Source organism: Lagenorhynchus albirostris, chromosome 2 (genome assembly GCF_949774975.1).
Source record: "Lagenorhynchus albirostris chromosome 2, mLagAlb1.1, whole genome shotgun sequence".
In the NCBI taxonomy this organism is placed as follows: domain Eukaryota; kingdom Metazoa; phylum Chordata; class Mammalia; order Artiodactyla; family Delphinidae; genus Lagenorhynchus; species Lagenorhynchus albirostris.
In genome coordinates this window covers 171,962,179-171,976,249 of record NC_083096.1, presented here as the reverse complement: position 1 = coordinate 171,976,249, position 14,071 = coordinate 171,962,179, and the positions used below count along the sequence as shown (strand labels likewise).

Below are 14,071 nucleotides of genomic sequence, written 5' to 3'. Positions count from 1 at the left end.
TCTGTCAGCCCCATAATCCACCATCACCTCTGCAGAGGGAGCCCCCTCTAGGTATCCCCCCTTGGATGCAGGACCCAGGGGCAGGGGTGTTGGCAGAAAGGAAAGTTGAAAATTCCTAGCGTTGAAGGTGACTGCCCCCAAGGAGTGGGATGGAGGGAGACGGCTCCAGCAAATCAGGGACCTGTTTTAAGCAAAGACCTTTGTCCACAGAACGCTGTTTTGGTCCTTTCCTGCCCCAACAATATGGCCTAGCAGGAGCCTTGGGGGCCTGCTGTAAAACGCCCAGCCTAGGTGGATATGTCACAGGCTTGAATGCTGCTCCTGGGGCCCAGGCTCATGGTGGGAGGAGGCTCCAAGGGACAATAAGGGGATTGGAAACTCAGTACTGTCCCCCTGCCCGCCCCTGCCAAACCCTGATCCTCCTCCAAGGGCCAGTTGGAGCCTCACCTCCTCCTAGAACCCTTTCCTGGTGCCAGTTCACGGGAACGCTTCTGCTTTGCGCTGCAGTGACCCTTCCATCTGTATCAGCACTGCGCCCCTGGTAACAGACCTACATCATTGACCAGCTCCTGCTGACGTGTGTGTCTACACTCGAGGAACATTGAGGCAGCATGACTCCAGCCGGCCTGGACTGGACATCAGCTCTGTGTGCTGTGTGAGAATGGGCAGGTTACTTAACCTCTCTGAGCCTCTGTTTGCTACTGAAATAGGAATAATAATTCTAGCCTCGTGAGATCGGTGTGGGGATTAAATAAAAAGGCATGTGTGAACGGCGGGGTGCAGGGCAGACCCTGGAGAAAGGTGAATTTGCCAGAGTGCGAGATTGTCCTTTCTTGTAATGAAATGAACCGCCCCGGGGGGCACCCCGGGCTCTGAGCCCAGCTGAAAGAGCCCAAATCTTCTCGAAGTGACCCTGAAAGATACTGGCTGTGTCTTTAGCAACTCCAGAGGGAGCACCCCCTCCCTCGCCCCTGACCTCCCCTGGGGTGGAGTCAACCCACAGACATTGAAAACAACAGGGAGAGGCCTCTGGGTGCTGTGGAAAGATGCAGGATTTGGGGCCTGGCCCTGGCCCTCTCTGGGTGTATGTAAACCAGTGGGGCGTGGGGAGATCCATTCCACAGAATGAAAGGAAGAGCCCTGCACGGGGTGTCTGGAGGTGTGGGTTCTGGTCCTAGCTCTCCCCTCTCCTGACCTCAGTTTCCTCATCTGTACAATGGGGAGGTCCTCTCTGGACCTTATTCACTGTCCGTGTCAGCAGGTCAAAAGCCCCAGCACTAATTCACAGTGTCTATCGGTTCTCTCCAGACCCCTCCCCCTTCTGCCACACCCCAAGCTCAGACCCTTATAACTTCCTGTCTGGACCTCCCCGTCTGCCTCAGGTTGACAGTTTAACTCCCTGAAGGACAGCTCTGAGTCTACCACACCTTGGCTCTAACACCCCCTGGGACTCCCCATTGCTGTAGGATCACAGCCGAGCTGCTAGCCTTGGCTTTCAAGGCCTCCCCAGCTTGGCCCCAGCTCACCCATCCTTCCCCGCCTGCTCTCTCCTGCGCTGTGTGCCCCAAACTACAGCCACATTGGCCTCCTTGGAATGCGGTCCCTGGTGGCGTTCTAGGAGCCCCCGAGACCACTGTCCTCTGCCCTGCCAGATACTTAGGGGGTCGTGAAGGCAATAACTAAATGGCACTTTTCTGGGATGTATTATATGCCAGGCACAGTGCCAAGCACTTTTCATGCATCATATCGTTTAGCTACCCTGCAAAGCAGCCATTATTACTCCTTTTTTTTTTTTTTTTTTTGCGGTACGTGGGCCTCTCACTGTTGTGGCCTCTCCCGTTGCAGAGCACAGGCTCCGAACCCACAGGCTCAGCGGCCATGGCTCACGGGCCTAGCTGCTCCGCGGCATGTGGGATCTTCCCGGACCGGGGCACAAACCCGTGTCCCCTGCATCGGTAGGCGGACTCCCAACCACTGCGCCACCAGGGAAGCCCTATTACTCTCATTTTTAAAGTGAAGAAACTGAAGCTGAACAGTTAAGCAACTTGCCGAAAAGCACACATTTAATAGGGAGTGACGCTAGAATTTATTTATTTATTTATTTTAATTTTTTTGGCCGCACCACACAGCTTGCGGGATCTTAGTTCCCGGTCGAGGGACTGAACCCGGGCCCACAGCAGTGAAAGCACCGGGTCCTAACTGCTGGACCGCCAGGGAATTCCCAATGACACTAGAATTTAGACCCAGGCTGCCAAGCTCTCAACCCTGTACTGTGTGATTTGGGTGTGTTCTGCCCTCAGGAGCTGTCACCGCTACACCCACCACGGGGGTGGGGACTGGTGCCGCCCTCTCCCAGTGCAGGCCCCACCTCAAGGCCAAGGTGTTGGTGAAGGACCAGTTCCAGGCACGATGAGTGTGTGCGTCAGTTTGAAGACGGAGAATAAAGATGCCAGTTGCTGGGTGGCCCTGGAATGTTCTGGAGACTCCCAGTCAAGTCAGATTATTTAGCAAAGCTTGGGGGTAAGGGGTTGGTAGAGAAAAAGAGCATCTAAGTTAACTGGAGCCCCCTGGGAGTGGCGTTGTGGAGGACAAGAGTGGCTGAGAAAGCCATGCATCCAGAGGGCACTAGCAGAGCCCACTATGTGCCAGGGCTGGGTGGGGCACAAGGGACACAGCCAGGACACACAAGGGATACGGCTTGCGGTCTGGAGACAGAAATCAGGGCCATGTGCTCGTGAAGGCAGCACATGCTGGAAGATGCCAGGGGCACCAGGGCCATCCATAGTGTGGCGTATTGTATCAGAGCTGAGAGGGTCTGCAGAGCTCCACAAACCTACCGATTATACAGATGGGGAAACTGAGGCCCAGAGATGGCCAGTCGCCAAAGGGCCGGAAAAGCAGGTGGATTTCCCCTGGACTCCAATCAAGTCAAAAGCATGTCAGGACAGCTCTATGATGACCCACGCTGTGCTGGCTGCCAAGAAGGGGTAAGGAGGAGGGAAGGCGTGGGCCAGCCAAGAGCTCCATGGGGGAGGCAGCGTCTGTGCCACGAAGAATGGGAGGAGGATGGAGATAATGAGCACAAGTTATTTCTATCATTAACACGTTTGCAGGGCTCATTCTACGCCAGGCTGCCGTCCCATTTTATTCTCACTACCTTTTGAGGTGCTGTTATCATCTCTCCATTTTTCAGATGAGGAGACTGAGGTTCAGAGAGGGACAGTAACTTATTCAAAGCCACATGGCAAGTATGTGGATTGGAGGAATCCAAGACCCTAATGGGGGCTCATGGGAATGGTGTTGACCAAGGCGCTCCAGTGAGGAAGGAATGATGGGGTCCCCCTGCTTAGGGGGGCTATTAGTCCAGATGGATGATCTTCTCCGAAGACTAAAATCTGAAGAAGGAGCTCTGGATAGAAAGTCAGAAGGCTTGGCTTCTGGTTCAGCTCTGCCCCAACCTGAAGGCTGCCCTCACACAAGTGGCTTCCATTCTCTGGGCCTCAGTCTCCCCACCTGTAAAATGGACTCGGTGCTTCTTAACATTTCAGGGGCAAGGATCCTTTTGAGATTCTGATGAAAACCCTGGACGCTAATACACACACCGACAAATGCAGCCGTGCGCCCAGATCCAGGATGACACAAGGCTCAGTCTGTGACCCTTGAGGTGCCCTGGGCTGGATGATCTCTGCGGTCCCCTCTAGCCTTGACATCACCTAAGAAGGGCAAGTGGGTGAGGCTAGGGCACTGGCTGCCCTGAGAACAAATGTCCAGGAACACCAAGGCCCTGCAGTTCTCCTTCAGGGCTGCACCCAGAGCACATGCCCCACGGTGGCCCAGGCTGAACACACTGCCATCCTCAAGGCCCAGTCCAGCGCCCGAGGTCCCCATGATCACCCCTGTGTGGCTACTGGTTGCCAAGGTGATGGAGAACCATGACAGACTTATGCAAAGTTTATGGGGCAGGGGCGAGCCATGGAAATAGGGGCCCGAGAGATGCTGCCCATTTGCCTTACATCTGCTTCCCTGGGTGCTTACAGAAAGGAACTGGCCATGTTTGCTTTGGGCTGGAGGGGGCCGCCCTGAACTTCCTTCCTCCCCCTGCCATGGTGGTTGGAAGGGCCTAGAGCGCAGGGGGGAGCCCCCAAAAGTAGCATGACCCCAGGGACTGGGGGCTGCATCGGCTCCTCTCCCCTACCCCACCTTTGTACATCCTGTTTGCTTCTGTGTCCCACCCCCCACCCCCCGCCCACCATTTCCCCTGTCTCTTTCCTACCAGTACTGCCTCCTCCAGGACAAAATTGGGCAGCTGGAAACCTAGCTCCAATCCAGCTGAGGGTAGAGCAGGGGTAGGCAGGCAGGGCTTCCCCAAGGAGGGTCTGGGAGCTGCACAGCCCCTGAGCCGGCTGGCTTGGTTCAGAGACACCTTGGAAGAGGGCACAGGATAGGCCTCAGAGCTGGTTACCAGAGGACCCAGCCTCATTGGTCACCCCTCTGAGATGTCAAAAGTGTAATGGGTAGGGTGACCCCTAGAAGCTGGGGACCTAGGGGTCAGCTAAGGCCTGAAGGACGGACTCTGCTGTGGTTGGGACACCTTCTCGAGTCCAGAGATCCACGCAAGCCAGCTTTGTCTCATTCAGAAAAAGATCTGAAGATTCCAAACGACCACAAGCCCAATAAGAGCCCAAAAGGTGATAGTCGCTAAAGGGAGCGTAAAGGGCTGGGATGGGGAAGGGCGCTCGTCCTGTTCTGTGGGGCTCTGGACAGGGGCCGACCAGCAGGCCCTAACTCCGCTCAGCTTCCTCGCCTGTGAAATGCGCACAGCCACCTCAAACAAGGGTGATTAAGTGGGATGAATACATCAAGCACCTGCCTCATACGTGATAGTGAATATGACGTCACAGTGTTGATGGCTTTTGTCCTAGTACGGAACTGGCATGGGACCCTCGGTTCTGGGCCCAGTAAAGGGCTAGGGTCTATGATTCTGTATGACTCTCCTTCCTACGACTCAGATCTCTCCACAAGCCTCACTCTCCTTCCGACAACACCTGCCCGGACGCACCTCACCAAGCAGGTGCCCGGCAGAACATCAGCTCCCTCGTTTCGCCCCGGCCTCTGTGCGCCACATGCTCACGAGGCTGAGGAGTACCTGCCAGGCACCTGGGGCCTGGAGGGAGGGCATGGCAGAGCCCCAGAACAGAATGCTCATGTACCCCGGCACCTAGGGTCATATGGTACCTGCTCCACCATCCAGGGTGGCTGTCAACAACCCGGGGGAGGGGGACAAGGCTGGCTATGTCTGGAGCCAGTGTCAGCCACACCTACCCCCATCCACCTGCTGGATGGCTCCCACCCAGAAGCTGCTGCATTCCTTCGAGGGACCAGGACAAGGGGGTGCTTGTAGAGCCAGCTCTTGCCCCTGTACCTGCCCCTTACTGAACAAGTCTCCCTGAGGCTCCCTAAGCCTCAGTTTCCTCATCTGTGAAATGGGGCCAAAATACTACTCCCTCCCTCCCAGGCTGGTGTGGTCCAAGCTAATTAGCAGAAGCACCTGCCCATGGACAGGTGCTCAGGGAAGCCCAGCTTCATCTCCTTCCTGGGCACAGGCATCCAGGATGAGGGTATTGAGAGGGTGGGTGAAGGTTAAGTTCTCATTCACTGAGCATCTCACTCTGTGCAGGGCACGGGACCTGGCATTTTGTTCTAAAACATGTCATTCGATCCTCAGCTCCCACAGAAACGTCAACTCTGAGATTGGGGAGGCCAAGGCACAGGTAAGAGGGGTTAAGGCAGGACATCAGGGCTGTGCTCAGTGCCCAGGCAGGCAGACACGAGGAACAGAAACCCAGGCAGTCATCTCCTACTGGTGCACTGGTTACTTCACCCATGCGTGCCTCAGTCTCCTCATCTGTAAAATGGGACTAACGGAATGTACCTTCGGGGGTTGCGATGACGATCCAGGGTGTGATGTCTAAAGCATTTAGCACGACACCCGGCACACAGCCTGCGTTCAAGCAATGGTGACTCTTCCTATTTCCTATGCCGTCTCTAGACAGAGGACCTACAGGAACTGTGATAATGAATGTGTCGGTAGGGGAATCAATGAAAATGAAGGCGTGACTCTGTGAAGAGTGTGGGTCTGCACCCTGCTGCTTCCTCTTGCCCCCCAGGAGCTCCAGGTCTGCCTGGCGACCGGGGCACTGGTGGCCCCTCATTTCCTTAGCATGCACACCCCACTGGCGGCACCGTGGTGGCAGGGACATCCAGCCTCAGTCAAATGGTTCACGCTCCAGCCCAGGCCTGCGGCTGGGCCCCCGGCCACAGCAGGGAAATGAAGAGTCTCCTTGGGCCACCGTGGACATGGGGACTTACTGCAGTGACCATGCAAAGAGGCCTCGGGCACCCGGGTGGGCACTGGGCCTTTGGAAGCCACCAGCCCCAAATCTGGGGGACAAGGGAGGGCAGACAGAACGGAGTGAAGGATAGCTTTGAGCCACCCCCTGACCTCGTTCAGTGGAGTCAGAGGCACCAGGATAAAGTGACACTGGTAGAGGCATAGCCCCTGGGAGGCATAGGTCCCTGGGAGTCGGGGACTGATGAAGCAGGTGGCAAGGACCATGGGCTGTGGCACCCATAGCCCTGGGTTCTAACCCGGCCCTTTACTAACCAGCTATGTGACCTTGGGCTTGTCATTCTACCTCTGACCTCCATAGCCCTTCCATAGAATGCTGTAATAATAGTTACCTAGGTCAATGTCAAGGCTCTGAGACTAGGTAGGTAAAACACTACCAGTCATCAGCCAACTCTGCGGCTGTCTCAGTGTGACCTTGAGTAAGTCACTCCATTCAGCAATGTTAACGAGGCCTATGTATCCCCCGACGACAAAAGGCAGTTGCCTCCCTTCCCTTCCGTGAGCTCCAGCCAGAGCACTCTGGGGGCTGCCCTTTGTCCCTGACTCAAGCTCCCTTTGGCACAAATCAGTAGCAGCCCCTGGGCGAGCCAGGGCAGGGGTTCTGCCCGGGGTTGAGTCCCCTTCCCTCCCCACAGCTCTGAGAGCCTCCAGCCAACAGCCCTAACCAATGGACCCTCGGACAGGGTGGCGTCTGTGTGGTTCAGGACCAGCTCTGTTTACATTACCTGTGGTTGGAGACAAGTCAGGACACACATGTCTTCCCCTCCAAGTCAGCTGGCCCAGGTGGGTTTAGACCCACAGATTCCAGGCTCAAGCTAACTGGCCACGGTTGCTCCCTGCCATGTCACCTGGCCAACTGAGCCGATCTTTGCGAGCCATGTGTGGACATCTGGGTGGAAGAGAGAGAATGGGTTTTGGAATCAGACAGACCTGGGTTTCCACCCCACTGATAGCATACCCTCAGCAAGTCCCTTCACCTTTCTACACCCCAGTACCCTCATCTGCAACATGGGAGCACAGCAGCACTTCGTAAGACTTGTGAGTGAAGAAAACATGCATAGTCTTTGGCACGTGTATGACTCAGGGTTCTGAAGAGAAGCAGAACCTCTATGAGGCGTAGAGAGACAGACACAGGGAGAGAGATTTATTGTAAGGAAGTAGCTCACGTGATCATGGAGGCTGGTAAGTTCAGAATTTGTAGTGCCGGCCAGCAGGCCAGAGACGCAGGAAGTTGCAGTTGAGTCCAAAGGCAGCCACTGGCAGAATTCCTTCTTGCTTGGGGGAGACCAGTCTCTGTTCTGTTAAGGCCTTCAACTGATTGGATGTGGCCTACTCACATTATAGAGGGTAATCTGCTTTCCTCAAAGTCCACTGATTTAAATGTTATTCTCATCCAAAAAACACCTCCATGGAAACATCCAGAATAATGCTTACGTAGATATCTGGGCACCATAGCCCAGCCAAGTTGACCCATAAACTTAACTATCACAGTACATAACAGTGGTTGTTATAACAATGGATAAATGGGTTACATTGTTGAATCATTACCTATCTGAGCACTTATATGAATTAACTCATTGAATTCTCAAGACAACCTGTGTGCATGTGAGTGCACACATGTGCGTCCGTGCGTGTGTGTGTGTGTGTGTGTGTGTGTGTGGTTATTTCCATTTAAGACATGAAGAGACAGAGGGTCAGAGAGATTGCACAACTTTTTGGAGCCGGGATTTGAACCCAGGCCCTCCGGCGCCAGAGTTCCTGCCACCCACAGCAGGGATTCCCGGCATCAGAGCTCACCCTTCCTTCCATCACACCAAGGGCACTGCCCTCCTGACACCTAATGACACACTGGCAACTCCGTCGGATGTAGAAGGTGACCAGTCCCCACCAACCCCACCAGAAAGACCACCGACTTGGTTAAGTAAGAGGCATTTTATTAGGTGGCATCAGGCAGCTCCTATTGCCACCTCACAGTGTAGGACCAGTAGAATCAGGAGCACCTCCAGCCCCCCGCCGCCTGAGCTGGCCCCTTGCGGGAAACAACCCGGGCAGCATCAGGACCCACCCCTGACCGGGGGCCAAGGTGTGTGACCGCGCACTTGGGGAACGGCCACCCCAGCCCCACGGGGGCCCCCTGCCAGCTGTGCTTGAGGAGGGTCCAGCCCTTTCGGGGCCCCCTAAAAGCTGTCCTCCAAAGTCACCACTTCTCATTCCCTGGCCACCCAGAATCTACTCAGGATGCATTTGCAAGTGTCCACCGATTGGCTGCGTCAAGGAACAGGCCTCTTAGGGGCCAGTCCACACAGAGCCACTAACATGCAAAGGAGGGATAATTCTAGAGGCAAGTCTCAGCCTGGGCTGGACGGGGACCCAAGCAGAGGTCTCAGGGTGCTGGGGAAGGTGGGAGCAACATGTACCCGGGCCTGTTCAACCACAGCCAGCGGGTGCTGAGCTCCTGCAGGAAACCCCAGGCTCTAGAGGCAGGACCCGAGAGCTAAGGGAAGCAGCAGGAAGGGCCCCCCAAAGTCTGCCAATCTCACAGCCCAAACAGGAAGGACCAGCACATCCCACATCTTGGCAGGTGGCCTGCAGCAGTCCCCCCAGACCCCCAAACGGAGATAGCCAGGAATCCGTGGGTCTCAGGTGAGCTCAGGCACTCTGGAGCAAGGCACACGGGGTCTAAGGCATTTGGTTGGGCACAGGTACCTGCTGGTACAGGCGCACCTGGGCAAAGAGCTAGTGAGCCGCCCGGACTACAGAGGGCAAGGCCAGCTGGTGCTCCCATGCCCTGCAGCCACGACTTGCCAGCCCTGTAGGCCACTGTGGCCACACGCGACCCTGCACACCCGGAGAAGCCGGGGCCAAGGCCAGGAGCCTCTGTGGGTGGTGAGGTTTGCCAGGGGCCCCCGAGCTGCCTCCTTTTCCTCCACAGATCCGTGAGCTACTCTACCACCATTCCTCAGGTCCCTGAGCCACTGGGCCACAGTGTAGAGGAAAGGGAAGGGGACAGATGGAGAACCAGCCGGGCACCAAGGTCACACCTACCAGATGGAATTTCTAGGACAGCCGATGGGGTCAAGGGTGGCGGCCCTGTTCTCCCCACTGCGTAATCTCAAACCAGAGCCCGGCATCTGACTCCAAGGGTGGGACAGGCCAGGCCAGTGGGGGGCAGGGGGCAGGCCTTGGCCCTAGAAAAAGGGTTGTCCTGTGGGGAGCGGGTGGAGGGCCTGGGGTGGGGTCAGTGCACTGAGGTCAGTCGTTTGGAGAGACAGACGGGTGGACAGCAGAGGCGCCGAGCGGGGCTCACTGCATGTATGGGTAGCGCCAATCCCCCAGAGGCTTGTGGGTCTCCTTGATGACCTGGGGTGACGTCCACCGCAGGATGTAGTGGGGCCCTCCTGGCTTGTCATTAGTCCCTGTGGAAAAGACAGCTCTGTTTATCTCCAAAAAGATACAACGGCTCTGGGCAGAGGGAAAAGGAGTGGGGAGGAGGAATAAATGGGGCAAGAGCACGGGCAGCAAATTGCCAAAGTAACCCTAACACAGTCACAGCGGCCAGGGTTTCCCAAGCGCATCTGTGCGGAGGGCACTCAGCCAGAGGTCGGGCAAGGCAGAAGCTGGCGAGCAGGCAGGACGCCCGTGCTCCCCAGGTCCCTGCACCTCACCTGCAAGAGGTGTCTGGGAGGCAGGGGGGCACCGTGGAGGGCACTGGACTGGGAGTCGGGAGACCTGGTTTCCGGCCCTTGGGAACTCTGGTAAGTCACCGCCCCTCGCCGACCCTCAGTTTCCCTATTTGTAAATAGGAGGGGGATGGACTTTGGTAGCCTGGAGTATGACAGTAAAAGGTGTGGGCGCTGAGACCCAAATCCCGGCTCCACCACTCTCTAGCCATGTGCCCTTAGGCAAGTCACTTCACTTCCCTGGGCCTCAGTTTCCTCCTCCATAAAATGGGAAGAAGAACGGCAGCACCTGGGCTTAGGAGGCTGTTGGCAGGACTGAGTTAGCTCAGGGCCCGGCCCACGGTGCTCAGTAAATGGTGCTACTGCTGTTCCTCTTAACACCCTTGAGATGAAGGACCGACGGTCTCCCGCTGGGAACTCGGCCCCCCTCTGGAAAGGGGGCCCCACTCACCAGAGTTTCGGGCCCCCCCGAAGGGCTGCTGGCCCACCACCGAGCCAGTGGACTTGTCATTGATGTAGAAGTTGCCGGCAGCGTTCCTCAGCATCTCTGTGGCCTCCCGGACAACATCCCTACAAGGCAGGGCAGCGGTAAGAGGGCGGCGAGCTCACCCTCGTTCCAGACCCAGGGACAACCTCCAACACCCCCGTCCCAGCCCACATGGGCCACCCTGGTGAGCATGAGGCCAGCCGCCAGCTATGGGCCCTTGACAGGCTCCCAGGAGCCTCTGAGCCTCAGCCTCCTCCTCTGAAAAGGGGGTTAGCACGCCTCCCTCGCAGGGCATCTGTGAGGGCTGGATGAGGCTCAGGCTGTACGTACTCGAGGGAGTGGCCCATCTCGGTCCAGTTTTCCTGCCTTTGGGAGCTGGGGAACCTCCAGACCCCCAGCCTGCCCGTCAGGTTCCAATCCCGCCTCCACTCTTTTTTTTTTTTTTTAAACAATTCAATGTTTTCTTTTTTCTCTTTTTTTTTAAATTTATTTTATTTATTTATTTTTGGCTGCGCTGGGTCTTCATTGCTTTACGTGGGCTTTCTCTAGTTGCGTCGAGCAGGGGCTACTCTTCGTTGCGGTGCGCGGGCTTCTCATTGCGGTGGCTTCTCTCGTTGCGGAGCACAGGCTCTAGGCACACGGGCTTTGGTAGTTGTGGCACGCGGGCTCAGTAGTTGTGGCTCGCGGGCTCTAGAGCGCAGGCTCAGTAGTTGTGGCACATGGGCTTAGCTGCTCCGCGGCATGTGGGATCTTCCCGGACCAGGGCTTGAACCTGTGTCCCTCTCATTGGTGGGCGGATTCTTAACCACTGCGCCACCAGGGAAGCCCCCGCCTCTACTCTTAAAGGCAGACACGGGGAGATAGGCAGTACCACGGAGAAAGGAAAGGGCAAAGCCTCGGGTTTGGTGTCCCAGTGCTCAAGTTGGAATCCTGCCTCTGCCAGCCAAGCAGTGCACCTGGGCCCGAGCCTCTGTCTTCCACTCTGCAGCCCCATCAGACCCGGGGAGCAGGTCAAAGGCACTGATTCCCCAGCCCCACCCCTAGACACCTACATTCAGCAGCCAAGAGTGGGGCCCCGGAATCTGCATTTTAACAAAGAGCCCACTGCCTGTGTCTACCTGCCGGTCAGGGCAGAGGTGAGGAGAATGGAGAGAAGCAAGGGCAGCGTTATTACTAGGATCAGCGCCCAGGAGGCAGTCTCCGGGGACAGCAGGGTCCTGTGGGGACAGGACACCAGGACTAGAGTGGAGGGGCTGCGGCCACTCACTTATCCTGGGCAAATACTGCCCCCGTGAGGCCATAGCTCGTGGTGCTGTCGACCAGCCTCAGCGTCTCTTTGTACTTGTCATCCGGGTAGACGTACACGGTCAGCACAGGCCCGAAGATCTCCTGGGAGAGAAGCCCCAGGGTCAGGCCCCACCTGGACCAACACCCCGAGGCCTCCCGTCTCCCTGCTCTGGCCTCCGCCTCTCCCCATCCCCCTCCTCAGCCCCTGCAGGAAGGGCCAGGCGCTGCCTCCCGCTGGGTTCCCTTGGCTTCCACCCGGCCCAGCCCACCCCAACCTGGCAGAAGATCCAAGGAGTCTCTGGCCTCCCTGCCAGCCAGACCCACACCCAGAGCCAAGGGCCCAGGCCCTTGGAAAGGAGAGACTTCTGGCAACAGCCGGCCCAGGAATTGCCCGATGGTATCACCGTCCCCTCTGCCATCGAGGGGCTGGGGGAAGAGCCCCCCCCTGCACTGTCCTCCTGACCCCCCTGACCTCTCGGAGACTCAGTTTCTCATCTGTAAAATGGGAACGATATGCCCACTTCAACTCTGTCAAATGCCCGGCCCACAGTTAAGAGTCTACAAGTGTCAGCCACTGAGACGGCCGCAGGGACCTTGGTGGCTGCGGACAGTGCAAGCGCCATGACACCAGCCCGGGTCAGCAGTGTCGAAGACAGAGCACTGGATGTGGGGTCAGGAGGCCCTAGCTCAGGGCCTGGCTCTGCTCTCACCAGGTGTGAGACGGTCCCCTCGTAGGGCCTCGCTTTCCACATCTGTGAGATGGGGTGACGCCCCGTGAAGCACCAGGGCCCTGTGCGTGTGCCATGCTCGGGGGAGAGGCTGCCTCCTCCCGGCCCCGGGCCGCCCGCCCCATCACCTCCTTCATGATGGGATCCTGGGGGTCCTTGCTCTCGATGATGCAGGGCTCCACGAAGTAGCCCACGGAGTCGTCACACTGGCCCCCGGCCAGGACGGTGAGGCTGGGCGAGGAGTGGGCATGCTCCAGCCACTTCCTGATGCGGCTGAAGGACTGTGGGGGTGGGGTGGGGTAGGGGGCATCAAGGGCTGGCTGGAGGCCATTCCCAGCAGCAGCCCCCTGACGCTCACCCCAAACACCTGCCCCTGAAGGGCCCAAATTCTGAAGTGGGGGGAGGGGGGAGGGGGCCCTGACAGCAAAAGTCGGGGCCTGGCTGAACCAGGGCAGAGACAAGGGCAGATGTGCACGCTTGTGTGTGTGTGTATGTGTGTGTCACAACTACAAACATCACAAGCACACATATACACGTATGGCCATGAACTTGTAGGTTTCCGTACGTAGGCACACGTATGCCTGCGTTACATGGATGTGTTCGTTATGTGTATGTGTTTGTGCGTGCAGACCCACAAGGGCGCCTATATACACATGGGAACCTGTACACGAATGCTTCTGTGTAGGATATGTGTGCATGCGGGCGGGCGTGTGCACGTGGGTGAATCTACAGGCATGCTCCCGCTCAGAGATCGAAATGAACGTGCTCGCGGCTGTGCATGTACGTGCGCGTTCGGGTTGATGCATGCGGTGCGCAGGCCTATTTGTATGTGTGCGTATGAACACAGGCACTTAAAGGGGTCTTGTCGAGCCTGGGGCAGGGTGTGCGGGAGGCGAGTTGCCCTCTGGGTACGGATGCCTCCACCCTTTTCAGAGCTGGCAGGGGTGGTGTGGGTGTATGCGTGGCTATCAGGCTGCCCTGCTCGAAGCAGCAGGTCTGGGTCGCCCCTATAGCTGTTCCTTCCCCTCCCACCCAGTCCAGGCACGGGACCCCGGGAACGGCCTGCTTCCTGCTCATACCTTGGCATCAATCACGGCGGAGAGGAAGCTCCCAAAATCCTCTGCAGGCTGGAGGCAAGGGAGACATGGGAGGAGACAGAGTCGGAGACAAAGGGAGCGCCCTCCCCGCACCCCCCCACCAGCCTCCAATCCCATCAGCCCCCCGCTGGGCCGTGGCAGGGAGGCCAGCGCCACTCACGTTGCCCACTTTGATCCTGCTGCGCTCCTCCAGCAGCCGCCCTTTGATCTGCGACCACAGCGAGCGGGGCACGTAGAGGCGGGAGCAGGCCGAGCACTTCTGGCCGCCGTACTCGAAGGCTGAGCGCAGGGTCCCGCTCACCACGCTGTCCACGTCGGCCGAGCGGTGCACAAAGTGGAAGTTCTTCCCGCCACACTCTTCAGGGGTGGGGCGGGGCGGTGGA

General features: G+C 57.6%; 1 protein-coding gene across 1 annotated transcript in view; it reads right to left on the bottom strand.

Moving 5' to 3' along the window:
• Positions 1 to 8,322: 8,322 nt before the first annotated feature.
• ALDH4A1 (aldehyde dehydrogenase 4 family member A1) overlaps positions 8,323 to 14,071 on the bottom strand; it is a 32,538-nt gene continuing 26,789 nt past the window's right edge. Inside the window, exons 10-15 of the mRNA XM_060141267.1 lie at positions 13,849 to 14,045; positions 13,671 to 13,718; positions 12,720 to 12,872; positions 11,844 to 11,965; positions 10,541 to 10,659; positions 8,323 to 9,825 (exon numbers count right to left, since the gene is read on the bottom strand). Coding sequence (XP_059997250.1) covers positions 9,713 to 9,825; positions 10,541 to 10,659; positions 11,844 to 11,965; positions 12,720 to 12,872; positions 13,671 to 13,718; positions 13,849 to 14,045 — 752 coding nt within the window. The 3' untranslated portion in view covers positions 8,323 to 9,712. The remainder of the gene's footprint in view (positions 9,826 to 10,540; positions 10,660 to 11,843; positions 11,966 to 12,719; positions 12,873 to 13,670; positions 13,719 to 13,848; positions 14,046 to 14,071) is intronic.